General features: G+C 37.7%; 1 protein-coding gene across 1 annotated transcript in view; it reads right to left on the reverse strand.

Moving 5' to 3' along the window:
* LOC122800381 (trypsin inhibitor ClTI-1-like) overlaps positions 1 to 14397 on the reverse strand; it is a 944875-nt gene extending 930478 nt beyond the window's left edge. The window contains exon 1 of the mRNA XM_044069829.1: positions 14343 to 14397. Coding sequence (XP_043925764.1) covers positions 14343 to 14397 — 55 coding nt within the window. The remainder of the gene's footprint in view (positions 1 to 14342) is intronic.
* Between the last annotated feature and the right edge of the window lie 1568 nt (positions 14398 to 15965).

Consider the following 15965-nt stretch of genomic DNA (forward strand, 5'->3'; position numbering starts at 1 on the left):
TCACCAGAAATCAGACTTTATTTTATGGCAGCACTCCATACTTCAAATCTTAAGGCTAAACGTTAAAAAATACAAATTATAGACTTTGTAGCTGAGCTGAAATATCCACTTAAGTATACTGAAGCTAAAATCTATAAAGGAAAATACTCACGTGGCAAGTTCAGCCCACAAAGAACTAAATAAAATGTACGTGTGACATAAGAAACTGTTTTCCTAATGCTTGGGAGGCAAAATGTGGAAAAGAAAGAGAATAATGGAGGGGGGGTCTGCACTGAGAGGGTCAGTGGGAAGTGACATCATCACCGGACCGTTGCTTAATCTGCCCTTAAGGAAACACAAGATATGGGTGGCCTTATCTGGACGAATGGACAGGTAACTGTAACTCACTTCCAGTTTGGCACCTCTGTCCATCATGGATGGGGAAACATGTAAATGTCTCAACATATCTTTGTTCGGCCGATCTCGGGGTTATTCCCATGCAAAATATAAGGGCTAAAACTACCATAAGACCAGATCGTAATTCTTACTAGTGCATGAAACTTTATCTTCTCCGTGTACTAATAGTTTCAAGGAAAAAAATGCTAAGTGTTTTGCCAGTTTTCACAGCCATAAAGCACTCAGTGAATGCATTTACAATGGCAGTAACACATTTTCTTTTGTTACAAAAAGTCAAGGTCAGATTACTGGCACTGACAGCAGGTGGAAAAAACTCTGTTTTTAATTCTGCTACTGTTATTTTTCTGGTCAGTACTGGCATGGGTAACTGCCTAGCATGATACTGGAGCTTAACATGCAAAGCAGGGGGTGCTTAACAATGGTTAAGAGCTGGTCTTAGTCTATAGACACCCTTGACTAGATTGTCTTTTTCTGTGATATTGGAGTGTAATCACCGTGCTGTGGGCACTACATTACTGTTACTCTGCGAATGGTGCTTTTACCAGTAATCACTGACTCACAGACTCACAGCACATGTTAAACATATGTAGTATACAAAAATTTGAATTTCTGGGCAAACAGGCAAACCTCTTTGAGAACCATACCCTTTAAAAAGTATTTCTTTTACCTTTACCTGTTATACCTTTTCTAACCATACTCTCTCTTTCCCCACTACTAACTTATCCTACCCTCCCTTCATCTGCGCATACTCCCCTGAGGTTATACTCATACCTTTTCCATATCTACTCCTACTATCCCATCTATCACACCCAACCCTTCTCCACTCATCCTATGCTACACCTTTGCCATTATAATCTGTTACCTTATTTCATGACCTCTAGAATATTAATGATCATTATGATAATCATCTGTTATGTAAATAATGCTGCGTCTTCCTGTTATCTGGCTTTCCATATAATTCATGCTTGAACACAATGACTTTATTATGTCTGTTGAGCTTTTATTCTGACAAACTAATGTGTAGTTTTTCAAATTTTGTGCTTGAATGTTAAGTTCTCATTCTGACAAACTAATGTGTTTTTCATATTTGTACTTGACTGTTATGACTTTGTCAGTCTAGTTTTTCATGCTGTTAACCATATGTATCTGAAGCTTTTCTTCCCAGGCCTCTGCTGAAAATGGGTACCTCATGACCCAGTCAGACTTTCGCAGTAAAGAAATTCCAAATAAATACATTTTGTTACAACATTATAAACCTGCAGCTTAGAAATTAATAAACTACATGCTGAATTTAATACTCCACTGGTAACATAACATTTTTTCAATGCTAGTGGACAGATTATTTTGAAAGCTTAATAAAGATGGTGTATCTGATCTTGGATCTAAAGCACAGTCTGATTAATTCCTGGGTTTCTAGCAGAAATAACTGCTTAACTGCAAAACACAGAAATAATTCCTATAACAGGCATACTAGTCTGATTAATATTATCTGCAAGGCAGTGAAACATATTATTGCATAAGCTCATCCACAAACTTGAAAAATGTCCTACTTTAAACATCATTCAGTCCTATTCTTCTGCTGGAGTCTAACATTGAAAGATAAAACAGTACTCACAATAACAAACTCTGATACCAGTGCTAGTGACTATACTCAAACAAAGTCACCAAATCCTGAAACCTTATCCCCCGAAACTGAAAACAATCCAAAATTTAAATTTGTTCAAAGCACAATTAAAGAATCACCTAACTGCTGAGTGTCTCTGCTTTTTTACTTCTCCTGGGTAACTTCCACTTTAAATAAAAATAAAAGTATAAAGCCGACCAACGCAGCTGTAGAATAAAGGATTTAATGTACAAAGTAGTGGTTTTGCTGTGAAAACACTAACTTTGTACATTAAATCCTTTATTTTACAGCTGTGTTGGTTGGTTATACATTTTTATTTTGTAGCTTCTTGAGTATTTTGTCCACCTTAAATGGGCAGTGACACTTTTAGATTTTTATACAACTTCCACTTTACCCAGAATGCATCACTGTCCTTGTTAGCAATGCTACACCATAGTTCTCCTGCTTTCCTCATTTTCTCATGCGTTAATACTCATTAGACAATGGACAAACTGTACATCAATACCCTGATTGGAGAACAAGCCCTGTACAAAATGAGCCCACCGCTTCACAGCAGTTTGGAGCTCGGACTGAGGAAATGGAATGGCTGACATTATTTTACACTCACTAAGCAGCATTTTGCTGTTTAGTGAGTGTAAAATATAAAAAAAAAGACAAAAAGGTACATGTGCATGTGTGTGTGTGTGTGTGTGTGTGTGTGTGTGTGTGTGTGTGTGTGTGTGTGTGTATTTATGTCTGTGTGTGAGTGTATGCATACATGTCAGCGAGAGTGAGCGAGGCATTATTTTACACTCACTAAGCAGTGCTTTTGCTGTTTAGCGAGTGTAAAATAAAAAGAGAAAAAAAAAAACACAGCATGTGTGAGAGTGTATGCATGTATGAAAGTAAGAGAGTGAGAGAGCGATTGTGTTTTTCTGTCTGCATGTGTGTGTGAATAGGTACATGAAAGCAGAGTGATGTGTGTGTGTGTGTGTGTGTGTGTGTGTGTGTGTGTGTGTGTGTGTGTGTGTGTGTGTGTGTGAGTGTGTGTGTGTGTTGTGAATAGGTACATGACAGAGGTGTGTGTGTGTGTGTGTGTGTGTGTGTGTGTGTGTGTGTGTGTGTGTGTGTGTGTGTGTGTGTGTGTGTGTGGGCGCGTGCATGTGGTGTGTGTCTGTGAGAGACAGAGAGAGAGAAAGAGAGAGAGATGGATGAAGAGACTGAGAGAGAAATGAGAGTGACGTGTGAGTGAGTGCATGTATGTAAGCAGAGGAGACTGCCTGTGAGATGTATGTAAGCAGAGGAGACTGCCTGTGAGATGTATGTAAGCAGAGGAGACTGCCTGTGAGATGTATGCAAGCAGAGGAGACTGCGGGTGAGAGAGATTGAGAGAGAGTGAGACCGAATGTGTATATGAAAGCAGCTGGAGACTGTGAGAGATTGAGAAAGAGGGTGAGACAGATCTTGTGTGCGAATGTGTGCATGAAAGCAGAGGAGACTGTGTGTATATATGTACATGTGTGAAAACAGAAGACGCTGTGTATGTGTGTATGGGAGAGAGAGAATGGGCTGTATGCAAAATTGTTGTTTTTCACCTGCTTATTTTTTTTAAGCACTATTTATTTTTTATATGTATTTGATGTAATGTGCTTCCTCAAACACCATTAATATACACTACAGCAAGTTTGGAACTGTAGGCAGAGGAACTATTTTCCATTAAAAAATTATATAAAAAAAGAATATAGTACTTAAAAAATAAATAAGCAAGTACAACACAACAATTTTACAGCAAGCCCATTGTCTAAGTCCAATAATGCCCTCCAGGGTGTGTGTTAATGTGTAATTTATGCCCTTCCAGGGGCGTGCATTAATTAACATTAACACATGCCCTGTTGGGCATTATTGCTTGCTTACTGACATCCCTCAGAAAGAATGAAACTGTATGATATCGACTCTAACTGTTTGTTTCTGCATGTTTTGGATAATACTACGTCTTACTCAGCATTGCAAGTTAAACATTCCTTTACTTATGTGTGCTTTTTTTCTTTCTGTATGCATGTTGTAAATGCTAAGAACTGTTCTTAATGTTGTTATATTTGTGTTAAAATACCTTGCAGTATGTAATAGTATGTAATATCTAGAGCTTTAACCTCAGGCATCCACTGAAAAGTTTTTTTTGGGGGGACTGTCTCAGTAAACAAAAGCAACATAAAATAAATTATAGCTGAACTGAAAATCAATAATATAAATTACCTTACATCCCTGGATGTAGCCCAGTTCAGTTTTGTAAAAATCAGATTGTGCATGTTCAATCTGGCTGAGTTCTTTGAAAGGGTTAGTGAGGCCATCAATAAGGGGTATATCATACACAGTGCTTATCTGGACCTCGCCAAGGCCTTTGACACTATCCCCCAGACTGAGATTATTGAGAAACTCTTCCAACTCAACATTATCCGATATATAGTTGGCTGGATAGGTAACTGCCTGACAAAACCCATACCATAATGGTCAGAAGTATTTTCTCTCAAAAGAAACATGTCATCAGTATTGTCCCACAGGACTTTGTCCTGGGTCCCCTTTTTTTGGTGTATATTTGCCTGATATAAAAGCCAATATCTAGGGACTCTTGCTAACCAAATTTGCTGATGATTACAAACTGGGTTGGTCATCAAATCCCACTGTGATATTCAAATTCTCCGGCAGGGGCTTGACCAAATAAATGCTTCCTGTATTACCATGGGCCCACTCTTAACACCATGAAATGTAGTACTATATTGCTACTTACCATACAGATAGCGTTCCAATTAAATTTGACACAGTCATCAGGGGCATGGCTATGTGTGCTGATAACAAACTCTCCTTCAGCCACAACATCTCTGTGGTGGTTAGAAAACCCTTCTGCCTTGCACTTCTTATCCTCCATGCTATCTCATCCAGGTCCAAAAATATACTCCCATTTTATCCAACCCTTATTAGGCCCATAATCGAATATAATGCACCATTTGGCATGTTCCTTGCTAAGGACCTAAACTAGGTTTTGAGACCTCAATATCATGAAAATAACTTGGGTCTCGGTACCATTAGCATCTCTGATACACTAAATTCACAGTCCCTCTATTCAGTGTTATACAGACTACAGAGGAGGTGTTCCCTGCTTAACCTTCTAGACTATGAAAAACCCAGCACTCTTTCAACTCCTTCACCTAAACAGAATCAGTGGTAAAGCAGACACCTGTTGTAGAGCTCGAGACCTGTATTACCACATCAAGAAAATGAAATAATAGGCAGATACGTACCCTAATATTTATGGAACAAGGAGTCCTTACCTATCAAGCAGGGTATTTCCCCAGTAATCTTTAAAACCAGTCCAGATAACTAGATGGGTGATCACAAATTTTCAATGTCATTATGTGGAGATGTTCTATATAACTAGAGGACATTGTTAGTCTCCCACATTACTGGCTGATGAGGATGAGGTTTTTGATGACCTGCTTTGGCCATAATCTTAGTAAAAATGCTAAACTTGTAGGGTCATGGGTTCATAGGTGTTTACTAGACTAACAACTACAAGGGCCTTTTTAAGCCTAGCCATGCATCCCAAATCTCTGACAAGTTCTGATACCCTTGATAAGTGTAAGCTTGGGCCTGGAAGACGAACCATTTACAGGTTACCTGTTTGCATCAGCGACATAGATGCCAAACCGGGGATGAATTCCTGATTTTCCAGAACAACTAATTTTATTTTGCAGTTTGTATATAGAACAGTACCACAAAGCTGCCACTTTTATGAGAAGTAAAATCCCTGCCTGTCATGCTGTGCTTAATGATGTGACAATCTGTGGTGATTACCCATAAACATGCCATTTCAGATGTCTCATTAACAGACTGATAAAAATCACTGCATGCACAGAAATGCCTTCAGCTGAGTAGGTCTGTAGCACAGATTAGAGGTCAGAAGACAATGAACTACTATAAGTAGGTTCAATTCTCACAGCCTCCAGTGCACACTTTTATTTATTTAACATTTACCGGGAAAGTCCAACTTGGAACGAAGTCAATTTTCAGCGGAGGTCCAGGAAGAAATACTCCAGATGTTTCCCAAGCATCTCTCACAAACTTTGTGCCTCAAAATAGCACAGAATGTTAAGAACTGTCTAAACTAAATCCTGCTGTACATATCTATGCAAACGCATCCTTACTTAATAGGAATACTCTTCCAAAAACTTCCTTTTATGATTATAAGTGGCAATTGTTGAAAATAATGTTTCTCTTTCTAAAGTGCATGGGGCAACATTTTGAGTGTTGAGTACATTTTTTATATGATAGTTGGCTGGTGAGGGAAACCACATGATATCTGTGTATAAAATATAAATTTCTAGCTTCACCTCTAAAAACCCAAAAAATATTATTTGTTTTAATTTAGCATAAAACAAAGCTGAACAAACACCCATATGAATTACATGTATTTGTAGTACACTGCACACAGGTGGATAAAAGAATGAATAATACACTCAGACGTAAAAATTCAAATAAACCTTCACAGCTGTGACCTAGACCTTCTATGTTACAACAGCAAAAAGCATCACAGATAGGTTAAGTTCATATACAAGTAAACACCCTATTACAAAGGCCAACATTTGAAATAAATATCTAGCATAGTGAAATGGATAACAGAAAACTAATTTTATATCTCCAGCTATTGCATTTCCTATTGTTTCTACTGGGTCAAGGGGAAGCACGTAATATTCTGGTACAACCATAAAATTCCTTGTTAATTACAACTTTTAAACCCTAATCCTGTATATTGTGAATATCTACTCTGCTATATGCATAGAATATTGTAGTCTTAGAAATACACACAGTTATGTAAACTAAATCATTCTACCTTCATTCAATATGCTGATGACGTGAATATAAGCTGCTCTGACAAATCTCTCTCTAAAGTCTGAGACATTACACACCGATCCTTCTTATCAATTGAAATGTGGCAAAATAATTCACAGTTACTTGTAAACTGTAATAAAAATAAATTAGTAAACTTTACCCTTAAACATATTTCTAGCAAAACAACACTGTTCACGATCATCTCTGCCAAAAACACCACACCATGAAAGAACAAGTTAGGCACACAAAATTACCAGATGTTATCATGGATGGCCAGTTGAAATTCGACCAACATATATCACTTGTAGTTAAAAAAACAAAAACCTCAACATAAACTAGGTGCATTATACAGAGAAAACCCTACCTCACTGCCGTAGACAGAGGATATGTGGCCTCTACTTTCTTACTACCATCTCTCTTTAGTGCTGCCCCAAACTTTAATAAATGTCAAATCTTGCAACTATCCAAATTTAAGCAATGTTATAATAAAGCAGCCAAATTTGCAGTAAACTATGACAGAACACACCACTGCCAAGGCCTTCAGAGAATTAAACTGGTTAGAATTATCATGTCACCTAGTGCTTTCTCAGGTAATTACAATACACAGACTGCTCTATAAGCCAGAACATTAAGCAGCACTTAACTTAATACAACACTATTCCCACAATAGAATTTTACACTCTAGAGAAAAATCACTAATTACTATAAACGAATCATCTAATACTGCAAGTGTTTCTCTATATTTAAATAGTGTAGCTAAACTATGGAACCACATCCCACTAGCACTGAAACCCATTCTGAATGCAAACTCATTCTAAACACAACTAAAACTACACCAATCAAACCAATGGATCTGCTCTGGTGTTTCTCCAAAATAAATATCACTGTTATCTTTAGTTTGCTATATCATCAAACCATTTCTCTTCATTCAGAATCCTATGCCCCACAATCAGTCTACACAAATACCTGAATAGTTTTACTAACATCTCCCAGCTGTATACATTATGTTGTGACACAGCTCACCCCACCTCCATACTTCTAAAATAAAGCTCATGATATCCATATATATGACTGTCTTTGAACCTGTTTTACATCTCCCTGCTTAACTGCACTATTAACATTTTCTGTCCTACCTAGTTCCTTTGCTCACCTCCATTTCTTTGTATGTCTAAGCACTGATCACATGATCTATTATCTATCTGACAGACCTACTAATACACCTCTTCAAATGCCCAATGTTCAATATTTGATAAAGCAGAAGTATTTTTGCATGGTACTAGTTGCCTCAACTTTCATATCAATGTAATCTAATTAGCAAATACATGTGTAATTGTTAATATATATTTATTCAATGTCTGTTCATGTACATTACTGAATGTCTGTTTAAAAATGTTTGTAATTTGTTAAGAGCTTTTCTCTCCAGGTTCTTTGTTTTTGACTAAACCTAGTTAGATAAACCTGGTAAAGAAAGCAAATGAAAAGAAGCAATGCTTAATTTGAACTGCTGTGTCTATTGCTGTGAGTATGATACATTTCTAGTGCATATACGCCTCATTTCCACTTGTATTGCTGTTACTATTTTTTGTTACTTGAGCATTTGCTCCCGGCTCATGACTGCACAGGGTCAGTACACCGGGTTATCAAAAAAAAAAATAGATGAATAACTGACTAAATGGGTATCCGTACAGAGCTGTAGGAGGGGTACAGCTCATGTATCAGCTTGTAATGGAAATGGAGCCCAGATAACCAGTGTATATAAATGTATATGGTGCAGTGACGGACAATGGTGTCAGATTTCCTTGTTCTTGCTCTAGACCAAGGGCTCCCGCAGGCAGATGCAAGCAGCAACCCCTGGAACTGGCTGGATGAGAGATTAATTTTCTTTTAATTAAAAAAAAAAAAAAATATATATATATATATATATATATATATATATATATATATATATATATTTTTTTTTTTTTTTAAGGGAATTCTTCTTTAAGAATACCCTTTGCTTACACTCGCACAGACTGTGTTTTCGTCTTCTCTGTCTGTGCGACTGATGGTTTACACCTTTATCTTCCATGCCTGCATTGAATTTGAATTACAGAAGAAGTCTGGACTGTGGATGAATGTATAAGTGAGAGGTAGGTGTGTGCGTGTGTGTGTTCAAGTGTTTAAGAGGTGTGTGCATGTAAGAAATATGTAGGTAGGCGTGTCTGGATGTAAGAAGTAGGTAGGTAGGTAGATAGGTAGGTAGGGGTGTGTATGCATGTATGTAAGAAGTAGGTAGGTAAAGACAGGGGTGTGTGTGCATATATGTATAAGTAGTAGGTAGGTAGGTCTGTGTGTGTGTGTGTGTGTGTGTGTGTGTGTGTGTGTGTGTGTGTGTGTGTGTGTGTGTGTGTGTGTGTGTGTGTGTGTGCAATTGCTGTAGTTATGTTATTATTACATATGTATTACATCACAGTCAAGTGGAGCTCTTGTTACAGAAACAGAAGGATGACTGGATTTTTAAAAAAAATCTAATTTATTAACTGAATAATTCAAAAATCACAAGTATGTCTTTTCAGCTTTTCTGATCTCTAGTCTAGTCAGGTTGCTTCGACTCAAAGTTGCTATGGAAGCATATATTCCAGTGATTACACCCAGGAGAAATGGCTGACGCTTATAAGCAGTTCACTGAAACAACTCTGAAATGCACAGCAGTTCAGCATTTAAAGTTAGCCTTACAGCTATGGAGTCTACAGATCAGTCCTGACTGCTGATGACTATGTAGATTCCATTTGCTTTCCCCATCCATTCATGGATTTTCTAAGATGCTCCAATTTGCCACACCCCCAAGACCTATGGTCTTGTCTGGCTACTCCAAGCTACATTGTTACTCATGTAATGGTTGCAAAACACTTATGCAAGTTTAAGATTATCTAGTGAATGAATCCAAAAAATCTTGTACTGTAAGTTTAGAGGACAAATTCTTTGGTGCTTAGTGGCAGCTACCAAGACACCTGTGTTTCTTACATAGTTATTAATAACAACCAGTTATGATTCCTATTGTTTATAAGGGAACAGATCATGTAGAGCAAATTAGTCAATGTCCTCTCTTTGTCTGGTCTCTGTATGTTATGTCATGTTGAATATGCTTATCTGGTGCCAGGCTATGTACTGGTTTTATGTATACAGAACCTTGGACTGTTTCTCTTTCTTCATAATTGTGTGACCTCAGAGCTGGCATATACACTAGTAGTAAGGGGTGTGGGAAACACTACCACCTGTGTTGGGGTGTAGAAGGGGCATGTCTCCTATAATTATTTTTGTTTAGTTAAACACACTAGGTCTCAATGCATCATAGAGTAGTCATTCAAGGAGTTTGTAACTGTGATGAATTAACTTAGAACAAGATGGGATTTACAAGTTAAGTGAGATTTAAAGGCAGAACAATTGAACATGCTTGTCAAGAAACTAACTCTTGTAAGCCTCTGGCTTTGTTCCTGAATGGTAAGGGTTCTTAGTAGCAGGTAATACACCTGGTTAATGCAGGAATACAATACACTGTCTGTGAATCCTCTTACCTGTCAGATAATGCACAAATGCCTCTTGATCTCTAGCTGTCACTGATGTCTGCCACACCTTGCACTTATACAGAACTGGCATGTAACATGATTTAACAAACATATATTACACCCCATTTTTTGAAACTGGGAACTAAGAGGGAGGTAGTAGAATGAGTAAGGAGGGTTCATGTATCTTGCACTGCACACTACATTTCACTAGATGCAAGGAAGACAAATAAAATTAGGATCAGCAGAGAAGGTGTCATAGGATCAGAATACCACTTGGCACTAAATGCACACACACACATAAACACCACTTGCAATATGCACTCACTGTTAGCATAATCAAGTAGGCAAAGATACTTAAACTAAAAAGGCTGATTGAGTCTTTAACTGACTTATTAACTAAATAATTAAAATATTTACCCTCAACATAAATTATTCCTACTACAGTTGACACACCTGAAGTCACAGTCACTGTACTCAGTAGTACAGACTACTTACAGGAGACTTGTGCCTGGCTTACAGAGCAATCTCAGAGCCAAACCTAATGTCAAATGGGACAAGGGTCACCTGTTCCAGGGGCCTTAACCTGATAGGTGTGTGTGTGTGTGTGTGTGTGTGTGTGTGTGTGTGTGTGTGTGTGTGTGTGTGTGTGTGTGTGTGTGTGTGTGTGTGCAAGAAATAGGTAGGTAGGGGTGTGTGGATGTAAGAAGTAGGTAGGTAGGTAGGGATGTGTTTGCATGTATGTAAGAAGTAGGCAGGTAAAGGTAGGAGTGAGTGTGTCTGTGTGTAAGTAAGAGAGAGGTAGGTGTATGAATGGGGGGGGGGTTCATACCTTGCAATTATCCAGATTTTTGCCTCATATTTCGGTTTGTTTCTTATAAAATTGTGTTTTTCTGGCAAACCATTGAGGATTGAACTCAGAAAATAATGTCTGACATTTGAGGTTTAGACTTCATATCTTTCAGAAAATGCATACTAATGCAAACCTTGTTGTTCTATTCACTTTCTAAGGAGGTAGGTGGGATGTATGTGTGTGTCATACATCTCAGCTGTACAGATTTTCACATAATGTCCAGATTTTTGCCTTATATTAGGTCTGCCCCTCATAAAAATGATGTTTTTGATAAATCACTGGGATGGGGTAATGATTAAAGTTACAAAATAATGACATGCATTTGAGTTGCAGACTTCATATCCTTCAGAAAAATGCATTCTAAAACAAATCCTGTTACTCTAGCAACTTTTTAAATGTGTCCCTAGTTTGGGGCCTTTGTGTGTGTGTGTGTGTGTGTGTGTGTGTGTGTGTGTGTGTGTGTGTGTGTGTGTGTGTGTGTGTGTGTGTATGTATGTATAAGAGAGAGATAGCACACCCCTCAGCTGTCCAGGTCTTTGCACAATGTCTTGTTTTTTGCCCAATATTCCTCCTAAAAAGGATTGAAGTTGCTAAATAATAACAGACATTTCAGTTTTAGATGTCATATCCTTTAGAAAATTGCATACTAACACAAATCCTGTTATTCTAGCAATTTTCTAAGTTCATGAGAGAGAGAGAGAGAGAGAGAGAGAGAGAGACAGAGACAGAGAGACAGAGAGAGATGCCCTAGGTAGAGTTAGTAGGTGGAAGTTATTTTCAAGGAAGTGTGAGCTTCAAGGAAAGAGAAGTATACTGCTGCTCATTCTAAGTCTGCTTAAAATGTACAACTGTTTTGTTGGTACAGTTTTAAAGTAGTGCTCATAGCACAGCAGGCAGCATACTTGCATCTTGATGTAGAGGACTGCAAGCTCTATTCCCACAGCATGTAGATTTGTATTGTCGGGGGGTGGGGGGGTTGCTGCAGACTTGAGTATGTCCTCCTTTGGATGAGATGCCTAGTAACTGTGAGTCTGTTTTTCAGCTTGCCACCCATTCCCTATTGCAATATAGCAGGTTACCAGAAGGTAACATAGGCAATTTATTATTCAAGGGCAGCAGACACTGAATTTGTAGATGAAACACTGAAATATAAAGCTTACTAGCAACAACCTCTTCATTACACATTTCTTTAATATGGAATTATTCAGATGACTTTTACTGCTGCAGAGATTGTGCATATTGACTGATATTGGTGGATTGTAATGACAGGCATTTGAGTGGCGTTTTATGGTTGAAATGTTCTGAATTGGGAAGTGTATCATTATTGGTTCATATGTTTTGTTTCCTTGCTTACTGGCAAAATGTTCAAAACTATAAGTTTAAAACACACTAATAAGTGGTGCTGTATTATTCAAGGGATATAATTCAATTATTATATTATATTAAGTAACGTTTGCATGGTCCTAAAAATGTGTGCAAGGGGCCAGTGATTTGAAAATAGCTCAAAGGTAAACTTAACCCACCACTGGCCAGATGCATTTTTTTGAATGTGGGTTTCAATGCTGTTTCAGTGAAGGTGAGTTTCAAAGGTAGAGAAGTTCTAATGCTGTCTATTTTCTTTGTCCGACTATTGCTTTGTTTAGCAAATGTCTATCAGTGTTTGTACTATAATATTTGTAAATTAAATCCAAATATCAGTAATCATTGTAGAAGTAAAGCATAAAACAGTATGCACACTGACAGTTTTGAACATGTTTATGGCAACTGGGGAGATATAGCCAAGTAATGGGATACTGGAATGGCTGGGGGGGGGGGGCTGCGTTGGGATGGTTGAGTGGGAGGATCTGGGTTTGCACCCCCCTGCAAAAAATTCTGTGGGCTTCCCTGTTCTAGATACATGTATGTAAATGCACATGTGCGTTCACAGTGGACAGAGAAGAATGGAACTTGTGTTAGAAGCAGAATTTTCTGCTTTTCTCATTCTGTGGATCACAACATTTACATCACTGGGAAAGCAATTCCAAACAGTGCAGGCAGTTTTTGAAAATGCCTTTTCTACAGTAGCTAGGTAAATGGGTAGAGGGGGTCTGGTGAGGGAAAGATCTCCTTTAGCATTATTTATAAGCAGAGTTAGGAACAATTTTAATTTCAAGCTGTGGATTAAGAGTTGTTTGTTGTTTAAGGTCCATTTTCCTTCTTGTCACTGTGTGGTATCTTTAAAACAAAACAGCTGATTAAACATTAAAGAATGTTCAAGATGTTTGTTCGTACAATGTAAGTACTTGTTTAGACCATTGGACTTTTCACACAATGGCAGTTCATTCATATGACTGAATAATACCTCTTAACCTCTTAGGACAAGACATCTGGAGAAAGCAAAAAAAATGGGGGGTACAAAGGTACAAAAATGGGGTCAAATTTTAAATATTGCTCTTATGGGTTTTGTAAGTTGCTAGAATAAAAGGTTTTGTGTTAACTTGTATTTTCTAAAGGATGTGAAGTCTGATACTTAAATTTCTGTCATTATTTAGTGACGTGTCTGCAATGATTTGTCAAAAAACTTATGAGGAACAGAACAAAAATATAAGACAAAAATCTGGGCATTCTGTGAAAATCTGGCCAGTTGAGAAGTATGGACTAAATTCACTGCACGACACACTGTCAGTCTTTCCCAATATCCATCATTATGAGACAGTAGAATGACTTTGTTTTGTACAAATAAGATACAGTGCAAAGGATATGGGAAATACCAGCATTAATAAAATAGATAAGTTTTGTTATGCAATATAGTCTCCTTTGTTTTATGTTTTATGACCTGGTTGCAATAAAGAATATTTACAAGGGTGGTCCTGACTGGACATGCACAGATGCACAAACAAACACAAGTGAATGACTGAATACTTTTGCTTACATAACTAAATTTCTGAATAAAGTTCATAAACATGCAGCTAATATAAATATTTTTTGTATTAAAGATGTCTAGAAATGAGACAGTAGAAAGGAATCTGTCTGCCTGTGTTAATCAAAGGCAGATATCTGACTGTACAAGAAAAATGCTTCTTACCTGTGAAACAGATGACTGAAAGAGCAAGAAAGACAAACACGACCATGAACTTCATTCTGAAAGTTATAATGATTCTCTTATCAGAGTAGTTACTGCTGGACAGGGCTAACACGTGTATTTATACTGTTACCATTCTCATGATATCATACATCTGAGCTGTCAAGGACACTGGGCGGGAAGGTAAAACCAACTTACCCGCCTTCCCAAGGCACAGCCTTCACTTCAGACAGAAAGATAAAAGCTGATGGCAAGATGATTCAGAAACTGCTGTGTAAAGTAACAGCATTTTCAGACTTAATCAGAAAACTAAATGCTATATGAATGAGGTGTGTGTGCCAATCATGACACAAGATACCTCAAGTTTAAACAGATGCGCAATAATTTCTAATACTGCTGTTCTGGGTAAATCCTGTCTTATTATACAGCTTCAGTTTTAAATTCCATTTGGATTAGTAATATTAAATGTAAAGCAATGTGTTCATCAGTGCAAAGTTTCAGGGTTTGAATCTGGAAATGGCTTACCATACCAGTATGCTAATTATAAACAATATTATTTAATTCCCTGTTAACAAGTAACTGTCCCTGCTCAGTGTTAATGTTTACAGTCCTTATGGCCTTCCATGTACAAAACAGGAAGTATAAACCTCCCATTTATATACTGTATCTGTTTGCTATGCCACTAGTTAGATTTATATTTTTATGTCACTTTGTTGCATTTCTTTGTTAGAAAATTTACCATTTTCATAAGTATAAGCAGCGGTTTTTTTTAGAACTTTGTATCTCTTCCAAGCTTTGTGAATTTAACATTTCTTCAGACTATATTTATTTTACAAACAAAGTAGGCATTTATACTGAACTTGCTTCCACTTTTAAAGTAAGGTTATTCTGCATAAACACCTTAGAGCAGAAAAATAACAGAAACAAAAGGAGCAGCAACATTGTTGGTTTTTATAAGACAAGGTGTACACTATAAAATACAAAGTATAAGACAAATGTCTTATGCAGACGAACTAAAGGCCCTATCCCTTTGCTCCATCTCATATTGTTTATTGAGAGGAGACTTATGCCTGGCCTACAAAGCATTCTCTGATCCAGCCCTGATGAGAATGTTACATATTCACAAGAAAAATTATACAAAGTGTGATGCCCCACCACTGGCAACAGTAATCAAGGAGCATTAATCCTCACCACTAGCACAAATCGGGATGTACATTGCGAGGATGACAGGTGCACACACAATATTTCCAGAAGCAGCTCTCTGCGTCAAGTGCAATTTCCCTTAAGAGCTCATAGAGACCACTGTCAGTCTGGGGCTGGTTTCTTCCTCTTTCTCCAGATCCCCAACAAGAATCCCCATTGGTACAGCTATAGGGTTGAGATCTCAGCTGAGTTGCCAAGCTAAGACCTCCAGTACCATCTTTGTCCAACCAGTGCTTTGCATCCCTGCAAAATAGCTGACATACACATACTTTGAGGTTTGATGCATACACACACACACACACCTGGGAAAGGCTGGCAGAGGTTTATTAGCTATGCCCCCTTCTGCCCAGACTATAAGGTAGTTATCACTGTCACCAATCACTCCTTATCAGCTACTTTAAGGCCCTTAACAAAGGATGTCCA

This window comes from Protopterus annectens, chromosome 4.part0, assembly GCF_019279795.1.
Source record: "Protopterus annectens isolate FY-2018-M chromosome 4.part0, PAN1.0, whole genome shotgun sequence".
Classification (NCBI taxonomy): domain Eukaryota; kingdom Metazoa; phylum Chordata; order Ceratodontiformes; family Protopteridae; genus Protopterus; species Protopterus annectens.